This window comes from Cololabis saira, chromosome 11, assembly GCF_033807715.1.
Source record: "Cololabis saira isolate AMF1-May2022 chromosome 11, fColSai1.1, whole genome shotgun sequence".
In the NCBI taxonomy this organism is placed as follows: Eukaryota; Metazoa; Chordata; class Actinopteri; order Beloniformes; family Belonidae; genus Cololabis; species Cololabis saira.
Window position 1 is genome coordinate 28,710,498 of NC_084597.1, and position 15,536 is coordinate 28,726,033.

A 15,536-nucleotide genomic window follows, 5' to 3' on the forward strand; every position below is an offset into this window, starting at 1 on the left:
TCAAACTAAGTTTTGCTTCCGCTCTATTTTTAGCGTGTGTGTGTTTTTTGCGGTGCGCGTGTCTGCAGCTCCGTCTCTGTAGACGGCGCCTTTTGGGTCGGTGCGCCGCATGTGTGTTTTAAAACCAAAAATGACACACAAAACTGAGGGTGCGCCTTTCCACACGGTGCGCCGTATGGTCGTGAAAATACGGTAATTCCTGGACATTGCTCACCATCTGCCAACCCCGGGAGGGCCCCTGCACTGAGCTCAAGTCTCCTCCATACTTGAGGAGTGAGCACTTCTTTTCACCCGACAGGGCCAGACGTAGCGCGTGGATCACGTTATTCCGGCCAGATCCTCCCCACACATCGGGCGTCCCGGCATTGTACTGTAGCTCACATTGGCTACCCAACGGAACACGGGAGAAATGCAAAGTCCACACAGAAAAGCCCTTTGGCCAACCCCACCCTGGGTGTGGGTGCTGAAATGGGGGAACTTAACAAACTCTTAGCACCCACAGCATCCCAGGACCCCCCACAGTGTTACTTTTTAATAATGGCAGACGATTTACATCAGTTTATCTTTCAAAAAATGATAAGTAATCATAAGTAACATACACTGAAAAGTCTATCATGCTACTTGGAATCTATTTTTCTTTACAAATGCATCAGAATATTATATTTTATTATTGTTGCTTTTTAATATGAGTTGTATTCGCAGTTTATTGACATTGATTAATGTAACTTTCATGAAATGGTTAATTTAAGTCGTCATGGAAACATTTTCAGCCATGTAATGAGCTTGCTTGACCAGCAGGGGGCACTGTGACCAATCATATTTCAGGTTATAACTGTAACGTAAACTATAGCTTTGTGTTTGTATGTGTGTGTGTGTGTGTGTGTGTGTGTGTGTGTGTGTGTGTGTGTGTGTGTGTGTGTGTTTGCTTTTGAGTGAAAAATCAACAGTCATGTGAACCAGTTGTGTCCATGCATGTGTGTTACACATCAGATATAGTCCATAACATGGTTCACTCTGCCTCTGCTTTGATAGTCTTGTGCATGTCTGATGTACACGTGAGCGACTGCAGTGCTCGTCCTCTGGAGGGTGATGGGGTTTTTAGGGTGGTCTGTCAGAACTTCCCTCTGTCATATAGTCTAAGAGGAGCTTATCCAGCATCTCTTCTGCATCGTGTGCACAGACATCAGCCCACACACACACAATGGCATGCTGGCACACTCGAATGTCATCAGGAAATCTGTTTCCACTAGTGCGCGGGACTTGTCAGGTCAAGCATTTCATGCTGATCGTGTGTCTGACAAGCGGGATATTTGTCGTGGGACACTGTGACGACTTTGAGTAAAGTTTGTTCATAGACACTGGTGTATTTTTTTGATTGTGTGAGCACATGAAGGACGACGAGTAGCGCAATGTTCAGTATTGATCACATTAATGAATCTGCCCGACTGCATTCAGCGCGGAGGGAGGGGAGAACGGAGCGGTTTGGCTGTTATTATTTGTTATGAGCTGGTTTTCTAAAATGTCAGCTTGCTCACTGGTATTTTTATTTTGTACCCGGAAAACTAATGGACTTCAGGATGGAAACAAAGCCCTTATGAGTGAATGAATACAGACAGAACAACACACTCAAAGTGTAACTTCTTGTTAAACATTTCTCTGAAAGGATGAGCGGACGCACGGGAGGATGAATGCACCTCGTTTTCTTTGTAAGATTTCACGGTATGTCAGAAACGGTGAGGTGATGCACAAAGAAATGCTAAGCTTCATTAAGACCTATCATGGTATTTGTCACTGTAGATTATTTTCTGGTTGGTAAATCCTACAGTGTATTCTCTCTTTTGTGCACAAGCCCTTAAATAACGAAGAGCTCTAAAAAGTAAAACTGAGATCCTTTTTGGTTTTATGGCTTAAATTTGACAGCACTATTTTTTGTTATTTTGTTTTTCGGAAGACAATTTTCCTTGCCTTCAAAAAATTAGCTGCTAAAGATAATTTTGATCTGTTTTTTGTTACAAGATTTGAGCAATTCTGATAAAGTTAAAAGAAAAAAATCAGTAGAGATTAAAAGTCATAATTGTCTAATCAAAGCAGCCGCTCACCATCACGCCATCCTACTTTACAGGAATATCTTTTAGTATTTACTTTCAGAATCATTCCTTTTGATAAAGAAGATGATTGAAAGGCCAAACATTTATGTGGCAAATTAAAATGTTAAAACACTTTACATGAAATACTTTTCTCTCTTTTAAATGATTGGTGCTCTGATGACTAAATCCTTTTACTTTAATCTGGACTCTGTGCAGAACATGCCAAATGTCAGGGACCACGACGCGTCGGTGTATCTACGCCTCCAAGGTGACGCCCTGTCTGTGGGCGGTTACGAACAAAACCCCATCTTCTGGGACAAGGTAAGCTGGGATATTAAACTGATGCTGTCAGAGCTGCTGACAGAGTCTGACTCCACAATATAACACTTTTTTGTTTGGCAAAAATTCAAATGCATTGCATTTATATATACGGTAATAAAGTTTTAGAGTTTTCTCTATTAAATTACAATGTTAGTGTGTTGGGTAAGTGAAGGTTACTTGAAGAAACTTTAACATTTTGGGAATTTTTTTGCTCAGTTTCCTTGCTGAGTGGGCGAGAGGAGCTCCGACTGTTTATAGCTGGCAGTTAGCCGCAGACATGCAGCTCAGATAGGGAAAGCAAAATGTTGATGAACGATTGATCATCTGCATGTGCGTGAGCATGGTTATAAAAAGCAAAAGTTGCTGGTCTGGAACATTCAAAACACATCAGCAATGATCGTGGAGAAGTAATCTTTTCCTGCACATCAATCCGGAAAGGGTTATAAGGCCACTACCAAACAATTTGGAGTCCATCATTCTGCAGTGAGAGATCATTCGCAAGTGGAAACAGAGATATTTTCCTGCCTTTCCGGGGATGGCAATTTACTCCAAGGTCAGATGCTCGGAGAGATTGCAAAATAAAACCCCAAAAGCTTCATGTAGGACTTTACTGGCTCAGACAGCACATTCGATTTAAAAGTTTATGACATTACAACTTGAAAAAGACCTTTTGAGTGTAACTTGTCTGGAAAGATTGCTCAGAGAATGTCTCTCCTCTAAAAAAAAGAACATAACAGCATGGCTTCATTTTGAAAAGTTCCCTCTAAGAAGTTGTTCCCAATTCAGGTCCTTGCGGGCCGCATGTTTTAGATATTTCCTTGCTTCATTTCACCTGATTCAAATAAATGGGCCAATAACAGACGTGTGCAGACCTTGATGACAAGCTGATGATGAGCCATTCATTTGGAGCAGGGAAACATCTAAAAACATGCGGGGAACGCTCTAGGACTCATCTTTGAGGAACAGATATTGACACAGTACGCGTGTCATAAGTTGATGTTTGTCTGGTGTTGTATTAACCTCATTTTAAGGCTTTGTAGGGACCATATGAGTTTTATGATTTCCATGTAGACCACTTTCATTACACACTTCACTTCCAGTATTTCACACGCCATCTCCCCTGGACTTTTTGCAACAAATTGCACAGAACTCATTCTGCACTATTGAACATTCACTTTTGATGCTTTATTCTTTCTCTGTTTTTGCATTATTAACTATTAGCATATTTTTATATACTGTAGTAGCACTTTTATGTCCTTTTTCTTGATATCTTTCTCCTTGTTGATATTTGTCTTTTTGAGCAGTTGTGATGATCAAGTTTCCCTTATGGGGATCAATAAAATATTCTTAATTATGTATTGACATGTTAAAATTCAAATAAAGTGTCTTTTCTGATAAATTAAAATTATAAGAGAGTATTTTTTTTGTGTTTTATCCCAGGGTGTTGACGGTTTCTTCTGTCTAAACCCTGGAAATTCCTCTTCTTGTATCTTTCAGCTTGCTGGTCTAAAGACTCCTCAGAGGTCTTAAATTTTAGAGGATTTCTTTGTGCAGAAACTGCGTCTTTTGTTCTCATTCTGTAGCCGAGCATTTCTTTGATGTTTTAAGGCGGATGGAGGAATAAAGACGAGATACAGAGAAGAGAATTGGCAGACTGAAAGAGAGAATAGATTCAGAGGGAGTAATGATGAGCGGGATTGATGGCTCGGGAAGGATCGAGAATACAGTGACGTTCGGGACAAAGAAGGCTGTTCGTCAGATACTCCATTCTCGTTTTAGTGCCTGGTAATAATACAGAACTCTTTTCTTTACATGAAAGCAGCTACAGTCAGCTCCCACATCCATGTGACATGCAAGGCTTGTTAAAAACTTAAAGTGTAGACACTTAAAGTGAGGATATAATGCACGTACGTCTGTGTATGTGATTTATCTAAAGACCTCTAATTTAAAGAATAATATGCATCCAACATTTTAGAAAGTAATTTGATGCTGCCACTGGCTCATTTATCAATAAACTGAGTAGGGCTGGGCGATATGGACCAAAAGTCATATCTCGATATTTTCTAGGTAAATGGCGATACTCGATATATATCTCGATATTTTTTCTGTGCCTTAATTGGGGTTTCCTCCAAAGCATTATAGCATAGCATCTCTGTTAGCTTAATTTCTTTCTGAGGCAAACCCTTAAAAAAACAGTCAGTTTTAATACAAAGCCTCGTGCCAAATGTCACACAGGTTCCTTTATTAACAGAGGTCTGCACAATATCAAAATGTATAAAACAAATGAAAAAAAAAATAAACTTCCTGCATCTATAGAATAAAAATGCTTCTTGAATAAAATAAAACAAATATACCTTTCCTGCATAACAATTAAATTAAAATACACTGTGCAATTAATACAATGTAGACAGTAACAGGCAGACTTTTCCACTGAGGTTGACAGTTGTGCAAATAACAAAACATTTGTGCAAATCTCAAATAAACCATTCAAGTCAATTTGTCACAAAATAAAAAAAATGTAAAAAAAAAAAAAGATTTTTTTTTTTTTTTTTTTTTAAATCGAAACGATATTGTCTCGTACCATATCGTGTTTGAAAATATATCGATATATATTAAAATCTTGATATATCGCCCAGCCCTAAAACTGAGTAACTTAAGCAGATACAGGGAGAAATACAAGCCTGCTGCTGTTGAACAGAGCACATTCTGGCATGCTGGACTTCTTTCGAGCCCTGAGTAATATAGATTTGTGTGGAAGGAGAGAGTTTTAAGGCAAGGCGGTCAGAACTGCTCGGCTTGAGCTGCAGGAGCTAAAGACTGCACTTTGGTTCAGCTGACAAGAAGGGAGGGAGTTACAGAAGTCCAGATGGGAGAAAATTAGGTTTTGGACAAGGCTCTGAGAGGGAATGGTCCACTTTGACAGATGTTTTCCTGGACTATCGTGGGGTTTAGCTAGTATTTCACACACTGCTTCTGCATTTTGGCTCAGAGGTGGTAAATAAATGGCACAGTCTGTCCTATGTCTTTTGTTCATCTGAGGTTGTATTTTATTTTCTAAATGTGGCTGTTTGACATAAAATCTTATACATGAGGGGTACATGGTTACAGGACGTAGATAGGTCATCTATTCGTCTGCTTTATTTCCAAGGTATCTGACAAGTTTGCCTTCAGCCTGTTCGACCTGGACTGGGATGTTTTCATGCAGCACATCGAGGGTGCCATCAACAGAGTTCCTGTTCTGGAGGAGACGGGGATCAAATCCACAGTCTGTGGACCTGGTACATACGCACACATCACTTCAGGGGGCATTACATTTACTGTGGTCATTTCACAGAGGCTTATTTCACTGAATAAACGCCACTTGCCTAACCGTAGCACGTACCCTATGGATGCTCCGAGCGAATGGCCTGCAGCTGTTATCAGCTGAAGATTGTTGAATAATTTAGTTATTAGTAACTAGAAAAACCAGATAAGAAGAGTGGAACACACACACACACACACACACACATACCCATACTAGGGCTGTTCGATTAATCGATTTTAAATCGTAATCGCGATTATGTAATTAGAACGATGTTAAAACGTGAAAATCGTAAAATCGATTTTTCACTTTTTTTAAAAATTTTTTTAACCTTGTCTGCACACATATTAATGATTGATGGAAATACCTCTCAATACCTGCGACAAGTGCCCCATGGGAGAGGCTCTTTAGTGTAGGAGGGGGCGTTGTAACATGCCACCGGGCATCCCTCAAGCCAGATGCGGTAGACCGGCTCGTGTTCCTTGCAAAACAACTTCAAAAAAACTTGCAAATGTGAATAGCAAATGTAATGACTGACATTACACACCTCTACCTCCTTCATGGGTTGCATTATTATTTAGCATGCAAAGACCCAGTTTAGTTTAATTAGAAAATGTCTTGTTTTATTTAATTGGAAATATAACTTACTGTATGTTTGCAAGTGCTGATTTGCTGATTTTTTTTTTCAGAGATAAAACTTTATATTTTATTATATTTTTTAAAACTTTTTTTCAACTTATTTTACAGAGTTTTGCACTTTATTCATTCATTTTTGGTTTAATAAGAGCAAAGTTTGCACTTAAAGCCCAATGGGGCAAATGTTCAATAAAAAAACAGCATATTTGAAATCATTTCTTTGCCTTTTGTCAATTCACAAAATAATCGTAATCGTAATCGAAAATCGGATTTTGAGAGAAAAAAATCGAGATTTTATTTTTGGGCAAAATCGAACAGCCTTAACCCATACCCATTTTCTCTATTTATATATATATATATATATATATATATAAACATGAGAAAATCAAATAGAGAAAATTGGTGCCTGTTGTGGGCTTAGATGTTTGTGCATATTTTACGTGTTTACCCATGAATTTTATCTCTGTATCTGGTTTCAGAGTCGTTCACAGCAGACCACAAGCCGCTGATGGGAGAAGCTCCAGAAGTCAGAGGTTTCTTCCTGGGCTGTGGCTTCAACAGCGCTGGTATGTCCTGGATCTATTGGGGGGGGGTTTAAACAAAAAAGGCAGAATAAACAAGAAGAAAACAAGACAAAATGACTGAAGGATAGTTGGTTGTTTTTTTTAACCAGACTTGAACTGTGTTTGTCGATGTCTGCCCAGGTTCTCAAGGCACAAATGGTTAACAGATTAGGTTTTCATTTTTCAGAGTTCACAGGCAACACATGCACGCACAATTTCACCCACAACCAATCCAAGACGCTCCATTATTTCACTGAATTTACCTCTGGCATTAGAAAGGAGGGAATACTGGCATCTAAGTGGTCTGAAAAACAATGGAGAGAGACGGAGACTAAAAGGCTTAAGTTACCACGATGGGCATTAACAGACTGCTGCGAGAACGCTCCTCTCTGCATTAGAGCAAAGGACTACAAGGTCTAGCCAAAGGTGTGCTGACAAAAGCTCGGGAGGTGCAGGGAAGTGGATTCCTGAAGAGTGGGCATCCAGGACAGTGTTGTCAACACTTGCATGTAACCCCTAAACCTTGTGGCAAATTAATGACGGGTTCTTGCTGGTCAAGACCACCTCCTCACTTGCTCTTTTGTTTCTCAACCTCTCAACCATGAATCCATTAGTCCCATCCTGCAGTTATGTTAATGCTTTGTCAGGTTATCGGGGGTTCATGCAGATGCAGAGTCACCTTCTAGCTCTCTTGTATTGGCTCACATTGTACCTGTGCTGCTTAAACGCTGCATAAAATATGGTTTTATTAAGCAATTAGACCATAAAGGCTGGAGGCAGTTTTCTTCTATTTGCGTTTGTTCTTCTGCCCAAAGCTCTCACATAGCTTCTTAATGGCATAATATAAATGTATAAAAGTACCATTCGTTTAGTTTTTGTCCACAGATTACATGGGTAGGTATAAATACTCCCTCCTACTACCCTTCATCTGCCAGTCGCTCTCAGATTCAGGCCACTCTCTTTCTTCCCCAGCCTCCACATTCCCTCAGCAAGCCTTCTGTCACTTTCACTTTTTCTCTTAAACAGATCTGTTGACTGCAAGCACTGCCAGAGAAGGGTGAAAATTCAGAACTTGCAAGGTCAAAGTGAATAAAAATAAAAAAATAAATCTATCCTCATACGCTCCATACCTTTTTGAATCTTTTCTTTTGCTGGAGTTAATTTAGATTTTATTGATAGGCTGTAAAAAGTTGCTGTTGTTGCTTGGCAACCCCAACTTGCGTATTCTCGCAGCCTGAATAATCGTCTTGATCTCTTGAAAACTTGACTTGAGCATATTTATTTACTGTAGTATTTATCAATGTTATACAACTGCTATTAGCTGCAGCAGCTCTGACACAGCTGCATCACAGTTATGCTCAGCATCCCAACATGATGGAGTGTGCTCAGCTGAGGCTGCGTCTCACTTTGTAACACACAGAAAATAGCCTGCATGAATGGAAATACATAATTCCAAGACATAGTTAGAAATGCACGCTACGACAAGCTCACCTCTTGTCTTTTCTTATAATTGTGGTTTAATAGATGATAAAAAGATCAATCCTATTTCTGTTATTAATCCTTACTATGTGTAATGCCATGTTACTGAGAAATCAGGAGTTTGAAGGCAGTTGCACCACAGGGCCATTTATTCTTTTCTTTGTCATCTAAAATGTCTTATCTGTGGATTTGAACAAGTTTGAGTTTTTTACTTCTCCATTAGGAGCATTGTTTGCCATCATTAAAGCTCTCCAGGGTTCCTCCTCTTTCCCTGGGTTTCTCCTGTGGTTTCAAAATGAATTGTAACGTTTTGAAAAGCTTTATTTATACTTGAAATGACTATTTTTAGCTCATTCAATTTCACCTGCAGTTCACCTCCCTCTTAAATTATAAAGATGTGTTCATTCTCAGTTTTCAATTTCTCAGCAGAGGAAGTCTTTTGCAATGACCCCTGCTTTTCCCAGCCTCTGAACAAACTACAAATATGACACAAAAACCTTTCATTGTAAGCCTTATGCTCCCCAATATAAGAGAAAAGTATTTTGGAAATTACCACAAGCTTTTAGAATAATCCAAATGACACTTCAGTGTGAAAGAGCATTGATCCGTTTGAGTTTGATGATGAAAATGTTGCTGCTGGATAAAACATTTGTGAGGTAAATGTGATGGCTAAACAAGCTGCTTGTCAGCTTATGTTTGACCGTGGAGGATGAAGCTGGATGACAACAGTTAGTTGAGGATTTTGGGAACTTCAGAGGCGTTTGTTGGTGGATTTTCATGACCAAGATTTGACTTTATATTAACACACAAAAGCAGCAGCCTCTATAGCTGGCAAATGAGGGTGGGCGCTATGGTCTAACAGTGGCTGGAAGGAGAAGCTGCCGGATAAAGGAGACGGCTTCTGAATTGTGCTCTTTCAGACAGACCGGTCGCAATGCAGCCTAATTGGTTGATCCAATGCAGCATGAAAAAATACCTAAATGTAGATGCTAAATCCTGAATTCCCTCAACGGTCTCCGTGAAGGAGGTTTCCAAAGCCAGTCAAGGAATGTCATCAGGCTTTATAACCAACTTCTCCGTTTGTGGTATTTATCTTTTCTCCTAACTGTCCAATCGAACTAATCTAATCTAACTCTCCTTTACATTTCACTATCTAAGGTGATTCTAAATACTGAAAATCTTTGTTTCCTGTTTTGTCTTGATTATGTTCCTTTTTTTTCTAAGTTTGGATAAAAGTGTCACAACTGACCTTTTAAGATTATATTAAGATTTAATGGTTTTGCACTTTTAAGGGCACAGTGGGTTTGAGAGGCTTGAGTAGACAACACTAATATTTTTGTATTGGACAAAAAAGACACATTGTTTTCTTATTTAAACAGGAAAAAAGTTATCTTTATCGTTGTGATGTGTTTAATGCTTAGCAGAGCAAGATTATGAATTTACCCTCTTGCTGTTATAGATTTCCTTAAATTTTGAACCCATTTCCATTCTTAGAGTGCACATATTAAATCAGCAAGTGCAATATTTGAAAATAGTTTTGACCTAGATGTCTATGTCTTTGTTTTACTTTACAACAGACAGGCAAATACAGATGTGTTTCTTCCCAGCCTAAAAAAAAACCCAACAACAACCAGCATTTAAATTGCTTGCAGCATCACTGTAAATGTCAGAGGGGAAGGGAAAAGTAAGAGCAACGCTGTTATAATAATGTCATATTAGAAGATGATAATATTAAAAGAATAAGATATATGAACGGCATAAAGGATGCTTAAAGTGAGGAAGAAAAGTGTAGAAAGTGAGACGAGGTGTGACGAAACGCAAGCATGAGGGCTTGCCTGTCTCAGGAGGGATTTGTCAGTGACCCCTCGCCTTACTGGTTGTCAACACTTTGTCTTGGGAGAACTCCGTCCTCCTCCTCTCACCCTCCCTTCTTTATCTCTCAATCCCGAGACCCATCTATCTGTCCATCCAGCCCGCCAAGCCAGCCGTTCAAATGTCCTTGCAGGCCCTGAGTGCCTGCAGATGACTGAAGTAATGAGAGACGGAGGAACAGGAATCGCTGTGAGAGATGAAGATGGAGGGATGTGAGGTCACGGTGGACATGCTGCAGCACATGCAAGAGAGTACATACAGAATTAAAACATATGCAAATTATGATCCACACAGTCCAAGCGCTGGGTGATAAAAAGAAAGGTCTGGTTTAGGAATGGGCGATATTTTACCGTTCACGATAAACCGTCCAAAAAATTCCCCACGGTAAGAATTTGTCATCTCGCGGTAAAAACGATAAATTCCCGTTGATGACGTTTTTGTGTAAAACTGATTTATGGTTCTGTTTTAAATCAACGCACAATGTGAAGGAAGGAAGGAAGGAAGGAAGGAAGGAAGGAAGGAAGGAAGGAAGGAAGGAAGGAAGGAAGGAAGGAAGGAAGGAAGGAAGGAAGGAAGGAAGGAAGGAAGGAAGGAAGGAAGGAAGGAAGGAAGGAAGGAAGGAAGGAAGGAAGGAAGGAAGGAAGGAAGGAAGGAAGGAAGGAAGGAAGGAAGGAAGGAAGGAAGGAAGGAAGGAAGATAAATTCCCGTTGATGACGTTTTTGTGTAACAAACATGGAGGTAGGCGAACTGAGAGAGAGATAGATTTATAGTTAAAAAGGTGGAGTTGAATTGGTATTATTTTTATCGTCATTTTTATCGTTATCGGGATAAATGCCAGAAATTATGGTGATACATTTTTTAGTCCATACCGCCCATCCCTAGTCTGGTTCATGAAGTCAGCAGGTTTGGGCCTTGAATGATTGTAGCATTCAGTTGTGATTGTTTGTTTGCTGGTTGGTCAGTAACAAACAGAATGCTGCAGCTGCTGAAAGCAACGTGATGAGGTCAGATTGCTCAGGGGCTCCTGCAAGGAAGGGTCAAATGGTGGCGCAAAGGTCAACGCAATCCTCTGTGGGTAATGTATCACGTGGAGGCTGAGGCAGATCACCTTTTTTCTATTTTCCACATTAATGAGGTGCTCTTGCAGTCCTGAAAGGCTCCACCTTTGGTGAGCAAAAAGATCCCTCTACAGCCAAACCAATGATTGATCAAATGTTTATACTGCAATTAATTTGCCTCGAACATAATACAGAAGAAGGGAAACATGTCTTTCATGCGTAAGGTGACACCTTTTTTCTGTTTGACTATCAGTCATTTGAAATGATTCTGTCACCTGAGTTCAGGGATGTTCTAATAGGCATGTTTTTTTAGTGTTTTCTTTTTTACACCACAATTATCAGAAGCAGACACAGGGTCTCAAAGATTTTCTGTTTAGATGGATTGATGACAGAATCAGAAGATGCATTGCTTGACATTGCTCATTGTTTCTTTAATATTAAGACCTGGAAACAGGCATTGTGGCATAGAATTGTCAAATTGGTTTAATTCACCGTACAAATTGTTACAGATTACTTTTGTAATACTGTATTTGACCAGGTCTTTGTACGTTTTGACCGTATAGAAACATCATTCTTGCCATTTTAAAGGGGACCTATTATGGCACCTGATACCTATTTTAAACATGCCCCCAATGTCTTAAAAACAAGCTCTTGATTTTTTTTACTAAATAAATTAGAAATTGAGCCTCTGAGCCGTGTCTTTATCATCCCAGTCTCTAACCTCATTATCTATGCAGGATTCTGAGTGGGAGGGGCTATGATAATGAGGCTCTGTGCTGATTGGATGCCTGAATGACGCGTAGAAAATGGCGGAAGCTCCGGCCGACGGAGTTGTTGTGGGCGTGGTTTCACGCATCGGAAGCCAACGTCGTTACGTAACGACGGGAGCGGAATCTGAACGGCTCGTAGATCCACATCACACTGGATGGCTCATCCGGGCAGCTGTACAGACACTGCAGAATCTGGTTGCTTTCCTCCTTCTCTGAGTTGGCAGGCTGAGGGGAGACCACTTTATATATGTTAAAGCAAGAAAAAACCTGTTTTTCATAATAGGTCCCCTTTAAGAATGAGATGTGTACCTGCTGTACTCTACTGCCCTTACTTTTTAACAACTTGTGCTTTTTATTATTGTACCTCTTTTCTTATCATTTTATTTCATTTTATTTGTTATTTACTGTTTAATTGTGTCTTGCCGCTTTTAATTTTGATGTAAAGCACTTTGAATTAACTTGTGTTGAATTGTGCCATATAAATAAACTTGCCTTGCCTTGTCTTAATATGAGGCAATGTGACAAGAGGATGCTGCTCACGCCAATTCTGTCTTCTCTTTCCGTGTCAGGTATGATGCTGGGAGGGGGTTGTGGTAGAGAGCTGGCTCACTGGATCATTCACGGCCGCCCTGAGAAGGACATGTATGGATACGACATCAGGTACATCAAAAAGCACAAAATCTTCAAATGAATCGCCTCCCAACAGGCATTTCAGCAAAGACCACGAGGAACACTGTTATAATTAACTCCTAATAAAGCGATTGTGACTTTTAATGAGCTTGTCCTTTTCAACTCCTCTCCCTCCTCTCTCAGACGCTTTCACAACTCCCTGACAGACAATATGTGCTGGATCAGAGAGAGAAGCCATGAGTCATATGCTAAAAACTACTCTGTGGTGTTCCCCTTTGATGAGCCGCTGGCCAGCCGGAACATGAGGAAGGACCCGTTCCATGAGGTAAATGAGAGGTTTGATCACTGCTGCAGTGCTTAATCATGTTTGTTTTTTAATAACTGCGAGTTAGACACACTAACTAAGGGTAAGGGTTATAAGGGGGAACAAGAAACCAAACTTGGCTCCACAAACTACCTGTTCACACAGATATTTACTGGACACCTGTCAAAGAGTTTTCTGAAAATTGCTGGAATCAATTTCCTTCCAAAGAAACTGGATTGAATGAAGTCTATTCAGTCATTGCAACACAAAACAACACCAAAAAACATTGTACACAGCATTAACTTTTCATACAAAAGGCATAGGCTGAAGCAAACTGCTTATAAAAGCCTATCCTATTGTACCAACTTTCTATTTTTGGCTACCGACCTCCAGAAAACCAAAAAGGGAATAAAAAAGCAAAGAAACAACAAAAGGCAAAGAAACAATAGAAAAGCAAAGAAACATTAACAGATGGTCAATTACACTTATAAGCTTCAAAAATAGCTTTACAAACCATTTTCTTAAATACAACAAAAGAATGACATGTTTTTAAATTTATGTTGGCATCATTCCAGAATTTAACTCCAACGATGGAGACACATCTCCTTTTCATACCTTTTTTAGCTATTTGTACAGTGAAATTACAGACACCTCTAAGATTGTAACGAGTCTCCTGAATTGAAAAGAACCTCTGTATTGGGTCAGGGAGCATTTTTGATTTTGCTTTAAACATAATTTGCATGATTTTAAAATAAAACAAATCATAAAATTTAATAACATGAGAATTTAGAAAAAGTGGATCTGTGTGAGCGTAGTAATCAGCCTTATTGATGATACGTATGGCTCGTTTTTGAAGTTTTATTATTGAATTTAAGGTGGTTTTAAAGGTGGATCCCCACAATTCCACACAGTAAGATAAATAGGGAACAATTAATGAGTAGTAAATCAAATGCAAGGCCTTGGAATTCAGTATATTTCTGGATTTATACAGGATTGCGAGTGATTTTGAAATTTTCCCTTTAATATATTCAATGTGTTGTTTCCATGTTAACTTTTGGTCGATGACAACCCCAAGGAATTTAGTCTCAAAAACCCTTTCAATATCAACATTACATATTTTTAATTTAATATTACCATCACTTTCATTTTGATTCCCAAAAACCATGAATTTTGTTTTCTTAATATTTAGAGATAATTTATTGATTATCTTTATTGATTCTCACAAGATGTATCTGATTATGAGGAAAATATAACTCATTTCTCTCCCTTTTTTTTGTTTTTTGCCCTGCGTGTCTCCTCTTTCCTCTTATCTTTTCACCCGTGACTCAAAAATGTATCTCACCAAAAATATGTGCAACGTGTATCCTTTAGGGAAATCTTGGTGCTATCTGTGATGTGTAAAGTGTCGTGGCAAATCAACCCCACCTTGTAAATCAAAATGAATATATAGTAGTCAGATGAGCATGAACTATCTTGACGACAGAGACCATAATTTCATCACTCGCCCCGTCGTTTTGACTCACATCCCACTTGGGAGGCATTAAGATGTGAAAAGTGTAGGCAAGGAAGGGAGTTGAAGATGTAAAAATAGAAATGAGGAGATTTAGAGCCTCCAAACTTATTACTTGTAAGTGACACAAAATGTTAGGGAACAATCAGCTTCCTTTCCAGGTGTCTTTCCTCTGATGGACAGTGATGGACGGATAATTCCACCATTCAACTCCTTTTCCTCTTATCTGTTTACTTTTTTGTTACTCCCCTTTCACTCCTCTCTGTCACACTCTTTCTCCTCTGGTCAAATGTAGAAGCACATGGCTGATTCAGACTCAGGCAGATGGCAGTAGCGGGGCAGCTCACCCCCAGCAGCTACGTTCACTAATGCAGTCCCTGCAAGCAGAACTGTAAATGATGCACTCGGCTTTGGTAATCTGGTCTCAGGTGTCTTTCAGCTTCATTTCTTAGAATTTCTCAACCATACTGCACACATTAGTGATCCACTTAGGCGTGTTTTCTTCTACGAGACTTCAGTCACTTTCAACGGTTGCGGTTGTGGCCTCTCTCGCATGTAGGCATTTTTCTGAAGAGATTAGTGTCACACAAGATCCATTGGCAAAGATGTCACTATTTTTAATGTGTCATATCTTGTGCTTTTTCGTAGCCCTTTTATTTATCTTTCTTGACATTTTTCATGTATCATAAATAACTCATGTTGGACCTTTTCAAGACTTTGCTTTCAAAGATGTTCACAGTGAACACACACACACACACACACACACACACACACACACACATAGAAAGCACAGATGCAAAGTGTTGGTAAACCTTTAACTTTTTGTTTTAACTTTAAACCATCAGTCTTAATTTATAACTCATTAAATTTGTAAAAATAACTAATGCACTATGTTTTAATGTATTATAGCAATTAGATATACCCTATCCTTTTTTTGGTTCTGATCAGTATCTGTGCGGATAATGAGATTGTCATTTTTGGATGCTGTAGACTCTACAGTAGAGG

At 39.3% G+C, this 15,536-nt stretch overlaps 1 protein-coding gene across 2 annotated transcripts in view; it reads left to right on the plus strand.

The window, feature by feature from the left end:
• sardh (sarcosine dehydrogenase) overlaps nt 1–15,536 on the plus strand; it is a 46,200-nt gene that overhangs the window by 13,308 nt on the left and 17,356 nt on the right. For both annotated transcript variants that reach the window (XM_061734296.1, XM_061734297.1), the window contains exons 8-12: nt 2,304–2,408; nt 5,557–5,686; nt 6,825–6,911; nt 12,657–12,747; nt 12,901–13,042. In XM_061734296.1, the coding sequence (XP_061590280.1) occupies nt 2,304–2,408; nt 5,557–5,686; nt 6,825–6,911; nt 12,657–12,747; nt 12,901–13,042 (555 nt within the window). The remainder of the gene's footprint in view (nt 1–2,303; nt 2,409–5,556; nt 5,687–6,824; nt 6,912–12,656; nt 12,748–12,900; nt 13,043–15,536) is intronic.